The 19,573-nt window shown below is 33.6% G+C and overlaps 1 protein-coding gene and 1 non-coding gene across 2 annotated transcripts; both read left to right on the forward strand.

The window, feature by feature from the left end:
* Positions 1–12,207: 12,207 nt before the first annotated feature.
* LOC133036212 (uncharacterized) lies at positions 12,208–13,040 on the forward strand. The gene is made up of 3 exons (XM_061112725.1): positions 12,208–12,303; positions 12,394–12,599; positions 12,677–13,040. The coding sequence occupies exons 1-3, from the start codon at positions 12,208–12,210 to the stop codon at positions 13,038–13,040; spliced, it is 666 nt and encodes a 221-aa protein (XP_060968708.1).
* Positions 13,041–18,169: 5,129 nt separating this feature from the next.
* On the forward strand, positions 18,170–18,276 carry LOC133036350 (small nucleolar RNA R71). The gene has a single exon (XR_009687007.1). It is a non-coding gene; the product is annotated as a small nucleolar RNA R71 (small nucleolar RNA).
* The last annotated feature ends 1,297 nt before the right edge of the window (positions 18,277–19,573 follow it).

The raw sequence follows: 19,573 nt of genomic DNA on the forward strand, positions 1-19,573 counted from the left end.
ACAATTACAGTATTGTCAGTACAGTGGAATGTGATTGTGATTATATTATTCAAAAGATTTGGTCCCTGTTCATCAGTGTTTTGGATTTACACTGATGTGATAATCAGCGATGAAGTATACTTACACTTGGAGTAAGTGTTATGTTCTTTCCAGAACATTGGCAAAGTATACTTGTTTCGAATGTATGGAGTATACATTGGACTGGACCGATATTGAACTTGGTCAAAGATATTGTAAACTTACCGTTGTATCTTTCCAAGTCAATGTTAGAAGTTGATCTTAGATTAAGAGAATCTAAATCCTGATATTCTTAGGCTCAATCTCAGGAGTGCTATTCATGTTCTTTGATTTATTAGTTAAACCTACCTTTGGGTCAGGATAATACATATATTTTGGGAACATGATAGCATAACTGAGTGGGAGTGCTGAACATAAATATGGAAATCTATAGCTTCTACTGGTGTATAGAAGTAAAGTAATGATTCCCTTTGAGCTTAGTTAAAAAGAAGTAAAAGGATGAGCTCTTGTTTCAGTGACTGTATATTAGATCACTAAAACATCATTTACAGGTAACTAAGTGTTCAAAGGGGCAAAATACATTGAGTGGTGTAAACGGTAAATTGGTCCCATCTCGATGTAAATCATATATATAGAGGATCTCGAAATGACATTAAGATTATAACAATGGTTAAATGAGATAGCATATTGATATCGTGAAACATATAATATGCTCTATATAAGTCTGAGAGTGCAATTCCAAGTTCTAAGAGTGGATTCAACAAGGAATTAATAAGTTAGGGATTTACTTGGTAAATTGGTTCAACTTATTGGAAGCTCAGCATATAGATCCATGGTCCCCATTCTAGTTGAGATTATACTGTTTGTAAGACTCTATAATTGATTTATGATTAATCAATTATAATTCTAAAAGTTAGACTATGTCTAATTTGTGAATTCTCACAGTTTAAGGATGAAATTTTAAATAAAAGGGTTTCTAGGTCTAATTATTAATTAAGAGACTTTGCATGTCTAATTAATAATTATTTTAAATGACAATATTATTTAATAATCTATTTTAGTTATTAAATAATTAGTTTTGGCATTTAAAAGATTAGAATTGAGAAAATGGCATTTTTGGAGAAATAGAAATAAAATTGAGCAAACTGCAAAATTCCAGTGAGGCCCATACACACCATGGCCGGCCACCCTTTGCTTGTTTCCCAATTATTATTTTCAATTTAAATTTTCATATAATTGCTAATCAAAGCCTATCCTAAATAGGAAAGTGGTGGATCACACTAAATAAGGCAGTTAATCAATTACACAGTAAAAGAGGAAACTGCTTATTTGGAAAGTTGTGCTCTTCCCTTTTCCTATATATAGTAGCCCTTTACTCTCTTCTCTTGCATGCATCTTGTATCACACGAAATCAAGAGAGAAAAACAAGAGAGAATTCGAAATTCCTAGTGAGAGAGAAGTGCCCACACACATCACTCAGTACCTCATAATAGTTTGGAAGACTGTGAAGGATCACATCCAACTGAAGAACTTTCGGGCTCAGATCTTGATTATACTCTGCTACAGACAGGAATCAAGGGTTAGAGATCTGAGTGGAAGGAGACATTTAATTCCGCTGCCATCACTGTAAGTTATTCTTAACTTTTATGTGTTTAGTTCATCGTTTTAGAAGTTCAATATTAGGTTGTTAAATCAACATACTTGTGAGTAGATCTAAGTTCCTGGTAAAATATATTTCCAACAACTGGCACCAGAGCCATGGTAATTGATTTTCTTGCAAGAAATTTTGACTTAAAACGATTTGTTTGTGATTTGGATGGTTTCATGATGTGTCATATTGATGTTTGATTGATGTTTGTGAATTCTGGGAAAAATAATTGATTGTCTGTATCTGGAATTATTTTTATTCGATAGTTTGGAAAATTCTAAGCAATTTACTTTTTTTTACAGAACTCAATTTCGATTTAATTTGAATTAGTTATGAATTTTTGAAAATCAGGAAAAAAATCGAGGTGGTGAGCATCTTCCCTACGCGCGCGAAAATCATGCGCAGGAGTGCTTGCGCCCAGTTTTCTGGGCTGTGTCTCCCCTTCCACGCGCGCGGACACTGTACCACCTGCAATTTTTCTTCGTTTTCTTCGATTTTTCATGCTATTTCATGGAATTGACTTCCGATTTTTTGTATAGTTTTGTATTTTGACTTTGTTTTTCAATTTTCAAATCTAATTATCAGAAATAAATTAACTTTATTTTTAAAATTAATTTTAGATATTAGTGTAATTTGATTTTGAAAATAGGAAAAATCAAGTTTTGCTTACCTCTTTTCTTATTTCCTTTAAAATTTGATTATTTTATTTTTTTTAAGGTCAGATATTATTTTTTTTTTGATAAATTGACCTCATTTAGAATAAGATTACTATAATCATGGTATTTTAAAAGAGGAAATAAGATATTTTTGTTAACTCTTTTAAATTTTGTTATTTTACCTAAATTAGATTGTAAAATGAAGTATGTATTTACCATTTTCTATTTTATTGAATATTTAATTTATTAAATAACATGAAATTTAAAAGGGAAAGTTAGCAATTTATTTTGAAATGACATTTAGGTTACCCAAAACCTAATTTTTTAAAATGGTAGGTTTAATTTTAAATATTATTTTATTTATTCTTTAAGAACCGAAATTTTTTTAAATTTCGAAATAAAGTTTAATGTTTTAAAATTAAATAAATCCTACTTCCAACTATCCAAATCTAACCTTGTTGTAGGAGTATGTGTTTTAGATTGTTTGTAAGTTTTCTAAAACCTATTATTGCTTGATCTAAATTGCCAGGGTTAACTTGTTGACAGATCCAATGATCTGATTTTAACCCATGGTTCAATTGATGATAGGTCAAGTAAATAATTTGTAACAGGTAAATTTTACATTCTTCTTTCATCTGTGTATGACCTAGAAACATGATAGGATCCATCCAAATCTATGTGCCTGTGTGAGCCTATATCTTTAATTTCTGTTATAGACACATATAGGTTGTTGTTGCTAAATAAAATGTCATAACCTGATAGATTTTATTTAGGCTCATTTAGTTAATGGGCCTATTCAATTAATAACAGTTGTTCATTTTAAGGTTAAATTCCTCTCTTTTGGGCCTTGTGTGAGAGTTGGGAGCCTTAGAAGTGGGTACGACATACTGGACCCAGCCCCCCCTCACATGAACAACCCCAATTGTGAAGGCCCATTTGCCTGATTTGGATAACTTTGCTAGGTTAATTATACTAGTTTGACCTAATAAAATTGAATAGCAACATAATTAATTTCTTCGAAATTAATTTAAGAAAAACATAGTTTAATGAATTTCATTTCTAGATAAACTATTTGTATTTTTCTTGTATTTAATTAAATAAAGAATTTTAACTAACTAGATTCTTTCTGAAACTTACTTTTATTATTTCATTAAATATTCCTATTTAAGTTTTGAATTAGTTATTACTAATTTTCCCTTCAAACTTAAATTTGAATATATTTTGAATATAATATTAAGTTGAGAAATTCTAGGAATTAGTTATTGAAGATTCTTGAAAGATATTGTTTAAGTTGGTTTTAAACTTAAAAAGGGAATATCTTTAAATTAGGTAGTTACCACCTAATTTTTTTATATTTAATTAAATTTTGTTTGGAAAATTTTAAGTTTGTAAATTATAAATTCTTTCTATAATAACTTAAATTAGATATTTTCCAAATCTTGAAAAGATACTTAGTTAAATTGAGATATTTTCTAGATAGTTATTTCTATACTAATTATTATTTCTAATATAGGAAAATATCATTGATTGTGAAATTAATTGTTTAAGAGTTAATTTTGGTACAATTCAATTAAGGATATTTTTCTTTATATTAAATTGGAAATTAATGATTAAGCCTTCTCTATACTTAATTATTTATTTCCTGAATTTAATACATTTAATTAAATTGAAAATTAAATATCTAAGTTGATTTTCATAATGATACTTAGGTATTGTTATTTTCATGATATTTAACTAAATAAGAAAATTATTTTAATTAGTTGGGTATTTCCATAACAACTTAAATTTGAATAATTTTCAAAATATATTTTATTTATTTTATTAATCATTTTCTTCAAAATTGCATTTAATTATGCAAGATGATTTTGAATTTATTTTGAAAGATGGATTAAAGTTGTAAATTAATTATTTTAATTAATTTTGAATCAACTTAAATCAACGATCTTTTCATTTAATGATTAATTTAAAAAAAAGGAACTGAAATATATTATTAGAAATTGGATTAATTAGTCAAGAAAATCTAGATAGATAATATTTTTGCTTGAAGTATTTTTTCTAAGTAAAGTTTGATTTTATTTTAATGTGTTTCGAAAATTGTATATTTTTGGAAATACAATATATATATATATATTGGTAGAAAATTATAATTTGAGTTGCAAATTAATTTAAATTAATACAACTTAAATTAAGTAATTTTCTTAATATTTGTTGGAAAGTTAATACTAAGATGGAAATAATTCATTTTATTTTCTTAACCATCTAAGTTTAATTTTACAGATATTAAATTAAATTTTATTTAGATTCTATTATAAATTTAAAATTTAATAAATATATATAGATTTAAAATAAATAAATAATAGAAGAAAATACATTTTTTAAATAATGAGCTTTATTATTTTAAGATATTCGATCTCCATTGTTGGTTTTACATAGCTATTGTTTTAGTGAGTAATCCTCCCTAATGGAGGAACGTTCATTAGCAAGTTAGCGCCGTTTAATCTCGAAAGATAAGTATGCTTGTAAGTGTTTTATATTAGTATTGATCACCCTAATGGTGGCTACTGTATAAGACTTACAAACGTACGAAACAATGGTAGAAGCTCATGAAATAAGAATGACCTTGACTCTCGCCTAAACGGGACAACGTCGGATTCTCTTTTCGATCGAATAAAAGGTTGCTAGAATGTTTGTCATTTTAGATGAGCTGACAACTCTATTCAATAGATGATAACTTTGACTCTCGCCTAAACGGGACATTGATATCAGTTTGTTGAAAACCTTGGAAATTATTTAGGATTGAATTTTTTTGTATTTTCTCTAGTCATTCCTACTTGCTTTGTGCTAATAATTTCTGAATAAAATTTTGTGTTAAACCATAATTGATATCTATGTGTTATCTTGTAGTATCCTGAATTGCAATGTCGAATCCCATGTTGTCACTCTTAACTGAAAATAAGCTAAATGGGTCTAACTTCCCAAAGTGGGGAGAGAATATTAACATTGCTCTCATAGGTGAAAGTGCCTCGTTTGTGTTGACTGAGCCGTCCCCTGAGCAGCCAGGCGACAATGCAACCAAAACTGTGAAAGAAAAGTTCGAGCGTTGGCAGAATGCTAACAATAAAGCTCGTTACTTCATGCTTTCCAGCATGGTTGACACCTTGAAAACAAGGTTTGCAAACACTGTCACGGCTGCAGAAATCATGACGCAGTTAACTGAGCTATTCGGTACGGCATCTATCCAGTCTCGTTTTGACGCGACTAAGAAATTCATCAACGCACGGATGGAACCCAATCAGAATGTGCGTGATCACCTTCTCCAGATGGCTAGTTATTTCCAGGAAGCCCAGAATCATGGTGCTGAAATGGATCAGACTACTCAAGTAAGTCTCATCTTGAATAGTCTGACTCCAGATTTTCTGCCCTACACATCAAATTATGTCATGAATAAGAAGGAGCAAGACTTTCATACTTTAGTCAATGACCTTCAGACATATGAAAATTTGATTGGAGGTCCCAAGAAAAGAGGGAATAAACCTCAAAATTCTGGAAATGGTAATAAGACGAGTAATCCTGAGGCACATGTTGCTTCTACTTCCAAATCCAATCATAAGAAGAAGTGGAAAAATGCCAAGAAGCGAGCTCAAGCTGCGAAAGCAGCTAAGAACAAAAAGGCTGGAGCTTCTGGTGATACACTAAAAGGAAAGTGTTTCTACTGCAATGAGAAAGGCCATTGGAAATCCCAATGTCCTAAGTATCTCGCAAAGAAAAAAGGTATTTTCTTTATAAACTGATGTGTTTTTAGTGAATTATCATCCTTTTGGATTATTAATTCTGGACTACTAACCTTGTTTATTATTCTTCTTATAGTTCAAGCTTCTTAAACTCGGATGCTGTCTTAGCGAGTTGGATTAGAAAGCTGGATGGTGGATGGAGATCGTCTACAATAAAGAAGAAGCTCCTTTTTTTTTTGATTTAATTGTTTAGTTTTTCAAACAATTTGGATTTCAAGTTTTGGGATTTTATTCCCTGTTTGGTTCTCATAATATTGCAAACAATTTTTGGTTTATAATAAAGAATTTTTTTAAAAAATAAATTGCAATTTATGAGTTGAGCTTCAGTACTTTATCTTATCTATTACCAATTGTTATATTTATTATGTTTGTATGTGTATGTGTTTTTATTATTGATACAAATTCTAAAGGTATTTAAACTCCTTACAGAGTTATTACTACATAAACACTAGAAATTATTTCTATGTTTATGAATAGTTGTTAGTTCTAAAACAATTATTTCAGAATTTGTTTAATAAAAAGATCTTTTGATCTGATAGGGGTGGAGAAAAGTTAAGAATAATATGCAGTTCAACGATCTTTTATATCTAATGAACTCTGGATTATATTCAACTCCACAGACTCTCTATCACACTTAGAGATTTACAACCTTTAGGGGTGGATCATAATCTCTATAAACTTAGGGGTGGACTTTATTCTACAGTACCCTTTGTGACACATAATGTTAAACATGGAAATAATATAATAAATTAGCTATTATCAGAATAAATCCCTGATCTTGATTATATGTTCCAGTTTAGATTTACTATTGTAATAGTTAATGATACCATTAATGTTCTTGGATAATGTATCACATTACCTTAGTTGAGTGGGAGAATATTAAAATTCTTTACCCATCTTCATTTGGTTGATAATTGTGATAGGAACTTAAGAACACCTCTGATAAAAACAAGTCTAACCATTCACATGGGTAGAAATAACTTATCAGAATTATGAGAATAAGATAGAAGAATTCTTGCATAGTCTATTCGAAAGACTTGATTCAAGATTTCTAATCCTCATAACATTTTATGGTATCTTGATTTGATTGCTTAAATCTCTAGCAAGTATTTTACACTTCAAATACTAGACTGCTATTTTGTTGACCTAGTCTTAGAGAAACTTATAGTTTCAGATTAAGATAATGAGTCACAATGAGATGTTCCCAAAAACAATAGTAAAAGGTTAAAAGCTTCTAACCAGACATCTGCTATTGAGTGGGAGCCATCTGAGATGTAATCAAATGGGGAACATTAGGGGACAATCAAGAAAGATTTATAAAAGTGACCTATATGTAATTAAGGAACTATGCATTAGTGATCCCAATATCCACACCGACTCGTTAAGAATTATGAGATGGTGGTTACTCTGGGGGTGGAGGAATCATTATAGAAGAGTGTAAAAACCCATCTATAATAATTCAAGCTTCATCAGAGAAAACATAACTTTGTAAATTCGAAATTACTAGAAAGTTATTTTACTGAAGAAAATTCTACACTGCATTATCTCAATTCCAAATTTTAAAATTTTAGAGATATGTCTTCTGTTTGTTCAGATGTACTTAATGGGCAGTAAGAATTTCAGTATCCCTTGATGAGTAAAGCATATAGTTAAGGAGGTTTCATAAGTTTTATGAACCTCGTTCCAGATATATGGGTGGATTCAAATATACTACACTTGATCAGAGGATCAAGGCAAAAGATTGATTGTAATGCACAACTTGTTTTATGTTAGTGCAAGTGGGAGTTTGTTGGGTTTTGTGCCCTAAATAAAACCCATTACAATCTGATTAGTTATCAATTTAGAATTTTGAAGTGAATTATGATTACATGTATGTTACATGTTTATGGTTTAATATATATACTTGATATATGCACAAAATCAGTCAAATCCAGAACATATAGTTATTCACAATTACAGTATTGTCAGTACAGTGGAATGTGATTGTGATTATATGATTCAAAAGATTTCGTCCCTGTTCATCAGTGTTTTGGATTTACACTGATGTGATAATCAGCGATGAAGTATACTTACACTTGGAGTAAGTGTTATGTTCTTTCCAGAACATTGGCAAAGTATACTGGTTTCAAATATATGGAGTATACATTGGCCTGGACCGATATTGAACTTGGTCAAAGATATTGTAAACTTACCGTTGTATCTTTCCAAGTCAATGTCAGAAGTTGATCTTAGATTAAGAGAATCTAAATCCTGATATGCTTAGGCTCAATCTCAGGAGTGCTATTCATGTTCTTTGATTTATTAGTTAAACCTACCTTTGGGTCAGGATAATACATATATTTTGGGAACATGATAGCATAACTGAGTGGGAGTGCTGAACATAAATATGGAAATCTATAGCTTCTACTAGTGTATAGAAGTAAAGTGATGATTCCCTTAGAGCTTAGTTAGAAAGAAGTAAATGGATGAGCTCTTGTTTCAGTGACTGTATATTAGATCACTAAAACATCATTTACAGGTAACTAAGTGTTCAAAGGGGCAAAATACAATAAGGGGTGTAAACGGTAAATTGGTCCCATCTCGATGTAAATCATCTATATAGAGGATCTCGAAATGACATTAAGATTATAACAATGGTTAAATGAGATAGCATATTGATATCGTGAAACATATAATATGCTCTATATAAGTCTGAGAGTGCAATTCCAAGTTCTAAGAGTGGATTCAACAAGGAATTAATAAGTTAGGGATTTACTTGGTAAATTGGTTCAACTTATTGGAAGCTCAGCATATAGATCCATGGTCCCCATTCTAGTTGAGATTATACTGTTTGTAAGACTCTATAATTGATTTATGATTAATCAATTATAATTCTAAAAGTTAGACTATGTCTAATTTGTGAATTCTCACAGTTTAAGGATGAAATTTTAAATAAAAGGGTTTCTAGGTCTAATTATTAATTAAGAGACTTTGCATGTCTAATTAATAATTATTTTAAATGACAATATTATTTAATAATCTATTTTAGTTATTAAATAATTAGTTTTGGCATTTAAAAGATTAGAATTGAGAAAATGGCATTTTTGGAGAAATAGAAATAAAATTGAGCAAACTGCAAAATTCCAGTGAGGCCCATACACACCATGGCCGGCCACCCTTTGCTTGTTTCCCAATTATTATTTTCAATTTAAATTTTCATATAATTGCTAATCAAAGCCTATCCTAAATAGGAAAGTGGTGGATCACACTAAATAAGGCAGTTAATCAATTACACAGTAAAAGAGGAAACTGCTTATTTGGAAAGTTGTGCTCTTCCCTTTTCCTATATATAGTAGCCCTTTACTCTCTTCTCTTGCATGCATATTGTATCACACGAAATCAAGAGAGAAAAACAAGAGAGAATTCGAAATTCCTAGTGAGAGAGAAGTGCCCACACACATCACTCAGTACCTCATAATAGTTTGGAAGACTGTGAAGGATCACATCTAACTGAAGAACTTTTGGGCTCAGATCTTGATTATACTCTGCTACAGACAGGAATCAAGGGTTAGAGATCTGAGTGGAAGGAGACATTTAATTCCGCTGCCATCACTGGAAGTTATTCTTAACTTTTATGTGTTTAGTTCATCGTTTTAGAAGTTCAATATTAGGTTGTTAAATCAACATACTTGTGAGTAGATCTAAGTTCCTGGTAAAATATATTTCCAATATTTCTTACGTGCCCTTGCGTTGTGACGGATGTACCCTTCCCAGAAGTCTGGCCTGTACGCTCTGATAGTTGAAGATTGACTCGGCTTCTCTTGTCAGATTCCACGTGTCATGCTTACAAAAATCCAAACAACACTTAGCTCTTTTATGCTAGTTTTGTTGGGAGTGATCCAATCTCCAACATGTTGCATAACTTGCTGAATATTAGGATCACTAATTGAGAAATCAATAGGCGAATAAGTTCTTTGTTCCTCTATAAGTTCAGTGTTTGTATCATTCTCCATATAAGTATTATCACCATTTTCTACTTTTGAATCCTTCTCTTGATTATCCATCTTACCAGCTTAATTAGTTTCGGGTTTAGCAGTGTTCACCACTTCCTTTTCTTTCCCCTAAGTAGTTTTGGATTTACGAACCCAAACCAACCCCTTCTCCCATGATTCCATAAGCAGTACAAGTTGTGGGAAGCCATTCATACTCAAGCGATTTCTCCATTAGCTATTTTTTTTTCATTAAGAAATTTAACACTCGGTGGAGGTTCATCCAAAATTGCAACTTTAACTAGCACTCTAGCTAATTTATCATCGAGCGATTCTGAGTAACCTTATCTATCATGATGGGCTTTTCAATAGTTCTCACAAGGGCATTAATACAGTTTCTACCCCTAATATTGCAACCCACGGCCATTTAATCTTATCCAAGTAGGAACAGATCGCACGAATTTCATTGAATCTAAATCACTGGACCAAGGTCGAATAACCACTGACTTTTTATCAAAATGAATGACCCATGTTTCTATAATCAAATTCGTAGTAGTTTTATTTCTGAAACTAACTAGAGTGAATCCCGAATGCATCTTCGCAATATGTTCCACTCCTAGATTGCCCTAAATACATTTGATAAATCCCTCAAAACCTGAAAAGGTAGGTTCGCCCCCAACACTACACAAACCACAGAGAATTGCCAGTGCGAAGCTTTAATTTCTACTTCATCCACATCAACTCTAGTAAGGAGTTGATCCCCATGTCTAATGAGTTCTTTAAAATCAAGTTTGGTTGATGGAGTTCTTGGTTGGTTTGCCTTAAAATTGCCCCATACATCCATTGCTGAACTCTGATAATCAGTTTCGACCTCCTCCGCCCACAAGTGAACTCCAGGAAGCCTCTGTTCTATTTTTAAAGAGAGAACCACATCAATACCCAGATTTAATTAAGTATCATGAAAGTCTTTTGTTTGGCTAGCATCTTCAGCCATCGTTTAGATCAAAAGGACTTTCGGCTCAGTTTCTACGTACAATACTAATTATCTTAATGTTAATTTTCTAAATCTATTTTTTCCTCCACTACATGGAGAGAGAAAAGGAGATCCTCACAGTTCTGTTTTTTTTTTTTTTTTTTTTTTTTTTTTTTTTTTTTGTTACAACCAAAAGAAAAGATGTTTGCAATAATTATGTGGTTTAATTTTCTAGTCTCACATTTGTGATTTTAGGGTTTACTTATTTTAATAATAGACCTATAATTAAAAACAAAAGAACAAGAAAATGAAAGAGTTGTTGGATTTAATTGGAGATGGCAGTGCTTTTATGGTGGAAAAATAATAATGGAAAAATTTGAGATGGCATAATTTCATGTCAAAGGACACGTGGCGGTAGGAGAAGAGCTTTGATAAGCTTGTTGCATGATCATAATGTGGCTATCTCTAGACCTTCATACGTGTTTAAGCAGGGGGTTCATAATACGGCGTCCATTTTTTGTTTTATAACAAAGGGCTGCAATTTGGGTTTTTGTCTCTTTCTGGCAGATGATTCAAAAAATCCAAATATTTGCAAGTTTGTATTTTCTTAACTCTTAGGATATTGCTGCCGACCCATCATAACTTCTTAGATCAATAAGAGTCAAATTTATATTCAGCAAAAAAATAATAGTCAACTTTATTCTTTCTTCCTTTCGACGGTAACTTTCACTAGTGATGTTCTTAAAAGCCTATAAGCTACATAACCTACTTATATATGTCCTAATAATCAAAATATAAAAAGTAACAGAAACCGTTCAAACAGTTACATGATATTTGATAAGAAAACACTTTCAATACGTATATAAATCTATATTAACTAATTAGTTAGTTAAACGGTTATCTTAGTTAGTAGTTAATTTTAGTTTGTTAAAAATCTATTAGGCATTTTTCTTGTATCTTGATCTGTACTAAACACTATAAATAAAGAGGTTAAAGCCAACTGTTTTAGTTGAGCTTTCTTGGCATTATTTTCTCTCCTTCTCTTTACTTTGTTGGTCTGTAATGTGGTTTGTACCATCTAGTATGTACCAATTCAACAAGCTGCCATTGCAAAGCTTTACATGGTATCAATCGCCTCTGACCTCTGTGTCCCATGGCTTCCCAAGACAACACCTCCTCCACTGCTGCTCAACATGATCCTGCTACTGCTACTGCTACTGCTACCGCTGCCCCCCCTCTGCCTCAACAAGTTCAGACATGAAATCTGTTTGCTCATTCCCTCTCTGCATCTCTCACTGTGCGATTGGATCGCACGAATTTTTTGGCATGGAAATAACAGGTTGTTTCGACCGTAATCGGACATGATCTTGATGATATTCTTTTTTCTAGTGTTCCACCCCCAAGAACTCTTGTCAATGGAGCTCCTAACCTCCAATATCTTCAGTGGAACAAACGTGATCAACTTCTACACTCTTGGCTCAGATCCTCCATGACTAAAGGAATTCTTGCTGTTGTTGCCTCCTGCACAACTTCATCTCAGCTATGGTCTTGAACAATGTTTCACAAGCCAATCTCGTGCCCGATTACTCCAACTAAAAGGTTAATTCTCTCATGTTCGTAAGGGTTCTTTATCCATTTTCTGATTATGTTGACAAAGTCCAATCTCTTTCTAATTCTATTATCACTGCTGGTTCCTCCATTTCTGATCAAGACTTAATACTTCAATTGCTGAATGGATTGGGTCCTGAAAATGGGTCTTTCGTCTCGGGTATCACTTCTCGGAGTGATGATCTAACTATTGAAGAAGTGCAGGCCCTTGTAATGGCTCATGAGAGTTGTCTTGATAATCATAACACTCTTACTGATCTGACCTTAAAGATGCAAGCCAATCTTGCTTATGGACCACAAAAGAATGGTCCATCTCGACCATTTCAACCTGCTGCCAAAGGCTTTGCGCCAAATAATTCCTCTCGATCTTTTGGCTGAGGTAATGGCAGAGTATTCACTTCCAATTCCCGTCTTATATGTCAACTTTTAAAAAGTGGCCATACAACAACTGTATGTCACTATAGATTCGACAAGAATCGGGTTACCCCCAAACCCAATGCCAACAACCCTTGGGCTTATCTTGCTGAAATGGAAACTGACCAAGCCTCTACCAGCTACTCACCTCAAGTTCTTCCTGATTTTGGTGATGACTTTGGGTGGTTTGTTGACACCGGAGCTACAAACCATGTCACCAATACTCAAGACAACCTTGACACTGCTATAGTCTATACTGGAAATGACACCTTGGCTGTAGGTAATGGTAAGAAATTGGCTATTTCTCATATAGGCTCTACCTCCTTACCCTCTTCCTCTCATACATCTCTTAATCTCAATTCGGTTCTCACAGTTCCCTCTATTACAAAAAAATTGATAAGTGTTTCTCAATTGACTAATGACAATAATATTTTTCTTGAATTTCATAAAAATTCTTGTTTTGTCCTGGACAAGACCACTAGCCAAGTTCTGCTAAGAGGGAGGCTTAAAGAAGGTCTGTACTTACTTGGAGAGGGTTCTTCAACCTCAAAACCAGCCTTGCAATACAACCTTGCCTATATGTCATCTGATATGACTAATAATTCTTGTACTTTTCATACTGATAACAATGTTGCTAAAACTATAATCACTACGCAAGTATACGTAATCAAGTAGTAAACTCACACAGGTGAGGTCGAACCACAGGGAATTGGACTAATTACTACTAAATTATACTATTGATTCTATCTGGTAAAAGAATACTTTTTGGGCTCGTTTGGAACGCCGTATTAGGTCGTATTGTATTGTATTGTAGTATATTGAATTGGATTATATATCATATTTTTATATAATACTATGTTAAATTTTAATTTATACTAAAATGTTATACATTTAGGTGTCCATAAAAGTTAATACCACATAAAGTTTTATATAAAAATATTGCATAAAATACAATTCAATATAATACAATACAATACAATACGACCTAATACGGCGTTCCAAACGAGCCCTTTATGAATTAAATAAGACAATTCAGAAAATTAAAAATAACAAAGGAAGATTAATCAAGATAAGAAAATAGGGAGACGAATCTTGTTGTTAAGTTACCAAAGTTAATGTCTAATTGCTATCCTTCTCTTGAAGTGAATGACAGATTATGAATTAACCTAGCTCTTTTCAGATCTTCTAGGTTCTAAATCTCATGCTCTCTAATTAATCTCTTAATTAAACTAACATGAAATCAGCATTAAGCAATAATCTAAATGTCACAAAGGCTATGTAAATACTTTCGTTTCACCTCCAAACTTAGACTATCCAATTTTAGCATTCTCAATTCTCACTTTTCAGATTTCGAATTGAGATCATAAAACATGTAAAAGGTGATCAATCTTGCACATGGAAATTAAACACAAATATGAATAGTATTCACAATCAAGATGGAGGAATGGCAATTAATCATTAACTAGGAAAAACTTAAACAACATTCATCATTCTCCCTAAATAGGAGTTTAGTTCAAAACATCCATAATCAAATCCATAATTAACATTGAAATAGAAAAGAACATAGAAAAATTAAAGAGAAGAGAAAGAACTAATTGAAGCAATTGATCCGGGTCGCCACAAGCCGCTCTTCTAGCCTCCTCCTTTGTTTCTAGGGTTCCAATTCTGAATGCTCCCTAATTTTCACGAGCTTCCTCTATTTAAACCAAGTCTCAACTTAAAAATTCGTGAAATTACGAAACTGCCCAAAAATCCCGTCACTGGGTCCCCGTTGCGACTGGCAAAGCCCCCGTCGCGACGGGAGTTATACTTCGACTTCTTGAAAACTTTCTGCCAGTTCCCGTCGCGACTGGAAAATTCCCCGTCGCGACTGGAACAGGCAGCGACACCAATCTTGGTTTTTCTTCTCGATTCTTTCACCATTTTTCCTTAATTCTTGTACATACTTTCTTTAAATGCCCGAGGACCTGAAACCAAAGAATCAAGCGTAATATAGCCCTAAAACTAGAAACAATGAGTGAAAACTAACCGAAAATATGACCCGAAACTTAGACTAATTTTAGCCTAACAAATTCCCCCAAACTAGATTCTTACTCGCCCCGAGTAAGGAAAAAAAAAACTACTACGCTATTAGATAATCACTACGCTGCTGACTCATGCTCTGTTTTCTTCCTTGCATAAACTAGAATTTCGTTCCTACTAACTCTAACAATTAACCCAGATGCTCAATTTACAACACTATGTACAACTGCAAAAATTTATTCAAATGTGAAACATTGCTATAAAAGTTTTACTCTTTCCAACAGTTCCACAGCCCGATAACTCATAAGCTTGCATGCTTACCTTTCTCCACTAATGTTGACAGTATTCTTTGGAATCATTAGGTCTTTTCAAGGCTTTGGGTAATATGGCTCAGATATTCAGGGATAGGCAAAAGACAATTTTGGCTCAAGATATCATAAGCACACAAATAGAACCCACAAGCTTCTTACTTTTCTTTTTTTTTTTCTAAGATCCCATAATATTCCCGAATTTACCAAGATTGATAGAAGACATCTCTATTATTTTTAAACATCACTGAAAAAAAAAATTCTCTTTTTTTTTCACACATATTTTTACTTTTTATTGTGTTTTTCTTTTCATCATATTTCATTTTTTTTCCAGTGACATTGAATTACACAATTTTTTTTTTTTTTTTTTTTTTTGCTCTTCTCAATCTTACAAGTTTTTTTCCCTCTCACTATTTCCTCACACTAAATGTTTCTCCTCCCACAAACTAATTATGTAGCTTATGATATCATGGATAACATGGTGAAGAAAAATTAATAGTGTGGTTGCAATTTTTCAAATCGATGGGTGAAAAACATAACAGGTTTAGGCTCAAAAGGTTAACTAGGGATACACATTTTTACGGTAGGCTTGAAAAGCTCAAACTATCCATCAAATGCCTAAGTCATATTCCAATTGAACACTATCAAGGATTTCGTCTCAAAAGAATAAACATGCAAGTTCTAAGCTATCCTGTCAATCTTACCACAAACCACCGTAAAACAATTATAACAATTTTCACAGATTGAGTATTTACAGATAAACACAGGTTCCTAAGCATCCAAACTAATCCAAAGAGTTAACAGAATCAAGCACACAGTTATTTTACAATTTCAGATCACATCACACTAAACAGCAGTATACAACTATCGTCAAGCTTATTGCTATTCCTCAACTAAAATAAAAAAAAAAACTAAAGCAGAAATTAAAGTGCAGAACTTAAAAATTTTAAGTCTCTCCCCCCAAACTAAATATGACATTGTCCCCAATGTGCTATTATACTCAAGGTGAGAAGGACTTACCTGAACCCCCATCAGAAGGGGTTGGGCGGACCCTTTTCATCCAAAAGAACCCTCTTACTAAATGAAGAAAATTTACCACCAATCGTGTTGATTTCAGAGTTTCGCACAAGAGTAAGCTCACCTTCAGAACTACCACACATTAATCTTTTCCAATGACGCCGAATCGTTCGAAGTCGCTCTTTAGGCTTTGCTTTCTTCTTATCAGCTTTAACAAAAGAACCCTTCACCATCTCAATCTTGCAACAGGTAGGAATGTCGGTTGGGGAAAAAACATTAAAATTGACCTCTTCATCTTGCACTCTCAACTTTAACTCTCCCTTTTGAACATCTATTAATGCTCGGCCCGTGGCTAAGAATGGTCTTCCCAAAATAATGGGAATAGTTGAATCTTCCTCCATATCAAGAATTAGGAAATCAGCAGGGAAGATAAACTTACCAACCTTCACCAGTACATCTTCAATTATCCCACGAGGATGAGTCAAAGAACGATCTGCCAGTTGTAAAGTCACTGTTGTGGGCTTTGCTTTTCCCAATCCCAGCCTTTTGAAGACAGACAAGGGCATTAGATTAATGCTTGCTCCCAGATCATAAAGAGCTTTAGTTTCCACCGAACCCCCTATAGAGCATGGAATATTGAAACTACCCGGATCTTTAAGCTTGGGCGGTAGTTTCTTTTGCAAAATGGCGCTACACTCCTCAGTTAATGCCACTGTTTCATAGTCCTCCATTTTTCTCTTCTTTGACAGAATCTCCTTCATGAACTTCACATAGCGGGGCATTTGCTCTAAAGCTTCAGCAAAGGGAATGTTAATGTGAAGTCTTTTGAAGACTTCTAGGAATTTGGTGAACTGCTTGTCTAGACTTGATTTTCTGAGCCTCTGAGGATAGGGTATTTTCACATGGTGATCAATGCTAATTTGTGGAGACTGTTGTGGTTTGGTTGGGCTATCAGTAGCCTTCTCTGATGTTGGTGTTGGGGTTGGCATTGGTTGAGCTTCATTCTCCTTTTCTCCATCAGCTAGTTGTGGCAGTTCAGGACCATCATAATTTTTACCGCTTCTCAGGGTAATTGCTTTGCAGTTTTCTTTGGGGTTTACTTCAGTTGTGCTAGGCAAATTCCCTTGAGGACAGGTTGCTACCTGAGTTGCTAGTTGGCCCGTCTGAGTCTGCAGGTCTTTGATTGAAGATCTAGTTTCAGTCATGAATTGAAGCAGTAAATCTGTTTGCAAACTAGAATTTCCACCAGAGGCTTGTTGCTGATTAAACTGTTGGTTCTGATTCTGATTCTGATTTTGTTGCTGATAGAACCCACTGTTTCTTCGGTTATTACCCTGGTTGAATCCATAATTGTTGTTGTTATTTTGCGAAAAATTTCTAATGGCTTTAGCTTCATCCATTGGAAAATCATCCACATCTGCTTGACACTCTGAAAAGTGATGATTTCCACCACATATCTCACAAACAATTTGGGCTTGTTTAGCTTGAACTTCAATCAGCTTTGTCTATGCCTCAACCTGAGCTGTCAACTTAGTGATGGCATCAACCTCTAACACACCAGCTACCTTCTTTGATTGACTCCTTTCAGTTGGCCACTGCTGATTGTTTAGAGCCATCTCCTCCAATAGATCATAAGCCTCATTAGCACTCTTTCTCATAAAAGCTCCGCCCGCTGCTGCATCTATTAGAGTTCTACTGTTACCAACCAACCCATTGTAGAAGTTGTGGACCAGCATCCACTTCTCTATACCATGATGAGGACACTTTCTGATCAGATCTTTAAACCTCTCCCAAGCCTCATGGAGAGATTCATTATCTTGTTGGCAGAAGCTGTTGATTTCTCCTCTCAGCTTTGCAGACTTTGCTAGAGGAAAGAACTTTGACAAGAATTTTGTTGCCAGATCATTCCAGGTGGCAATAGAGTTGGGTGGCAAGGAGTTTAATCAACTCTTGGCTCGTTCTCTGAGCGAAAATGGGAACAGTCTCAGTCGAATGGCATCATCACTAACTCCATTAACTTTAAAAGTTTCACAAAGTTCCATGAAGTTAGAGAGATGCAGGTTAGGATCTTCAGAAGGGAGGCCACCAAACTGAACTGAAGACTGCACCATTTGAAGTATGGCAGGTTTGATCTCAAAGTTATTCGCATCCACTGCCGGTGGCCTGATACATGACTGCACTCCCATCAGAGTAGGGAGAATGTAATCTCTCAAGCTACGGCCATTAGCTTGATCTTCCACGACGCCTCCATTATTACCGTTATTACCCCCATTGTTTCCAGCATTATTGTTCACATTGGCAGCCGTGATTTTTGATGTTTCAGCAGTTGCTGAAACTCTTTCTTGCCTCTTGTTCTTTCAATTCCTCCTGCAGGTTTTCTCGATTTCAGGATCAACTGGTAATATGACTGCTTGTCCTTGACGGCGCATACACTTAGGATTCCTGAAATAGATCAAGAAAATATTGCAAGAAAAAGGTTAGAAAATCAGCTAGAGAAAATATACCAAAGTAGAAGTTAGTATAATTTTGGGTAATATTAATCTTTATACAATTCCCCGGCAACGGCGCCAAAAACTTGTTGCTAAAACTATAATCACTACGCAAGTATACGCAATCAAGTAGTAAACTCACACAGGTGAGGTCGAACCACAGGGAATTGGACTAATTACTACTAAATTATACTATTGATTCTATCTGGTAAAAGAATACTTTTTATGAATTAAATAAGACAATTCAGAAAATTAAAAATAACAAAGGAAGATTAATCAAGATAAGAAAATAGGGAGACGAATCCTGTTGTTAAGTTACCAATGTTAATGTCTAATTGCTATCCTTCTCTTGAAGTGAATGACAGATTATGAATTAACCTAGCTCTTATCAAATCTTCTAGGTTCTAAATCTCATGCTCTCTAATTAATCTCTTAATTAAACTAACATGAAATCAGCATTAAGCAATAATCTAAATGTCACAAAGGCTATGTAAATACTTTCGTTTCACATCAAAACCTAGACTATCCAATTTTAGCATTCTCAATTCTCACTTTTCAGATTTCGAATTGAGATCATAAAACATGTAAAAGGTGATCAATCTTGCACATGGAAATTAAACACAAATATGAATAGTATTCACAATCAAGATGGAGGAATGGC

This window comes from Cannabis sativa, chromosome 3 (genome assembly GCF_029168945.1).
Source record: "Cannabis sativa cultivar Pink pepper isolate KNU-18-1 chromosome 3, ASM2916894v1, whole genome shotgun sequence".
NCBI classification, from domain to species: domain Eukaryota; kingdom Viridiplantae; phylum Streptophyta; class Magnoliopsida; order Rosales; family Cannabaceae; genus Cannabis; species Cannabis sativa.

Coding starts and splice junctions, on each gene's coding strand:
- LOC133036212 (XM_061112725.1), top strand. CDS start 12,208: ATGGCTTCCCAAGACAACACCTCCTCCACTGCTGCTCAACATGATCCT. Junction 12,304..12,393: donor CCCCCCCTCTGCCTCAACAA/GTTCAGACATGA, acceptor TGGAAATAACAG/GTTGTTTCGACCGTAATCGG. Junction 12,600..12,676: donor ACAACTTCATCTCAGCTATG/GTCTTGAACAAT, acceptor CATGTTCGTAAG/GGTTCTTTATCCATTTTCTG.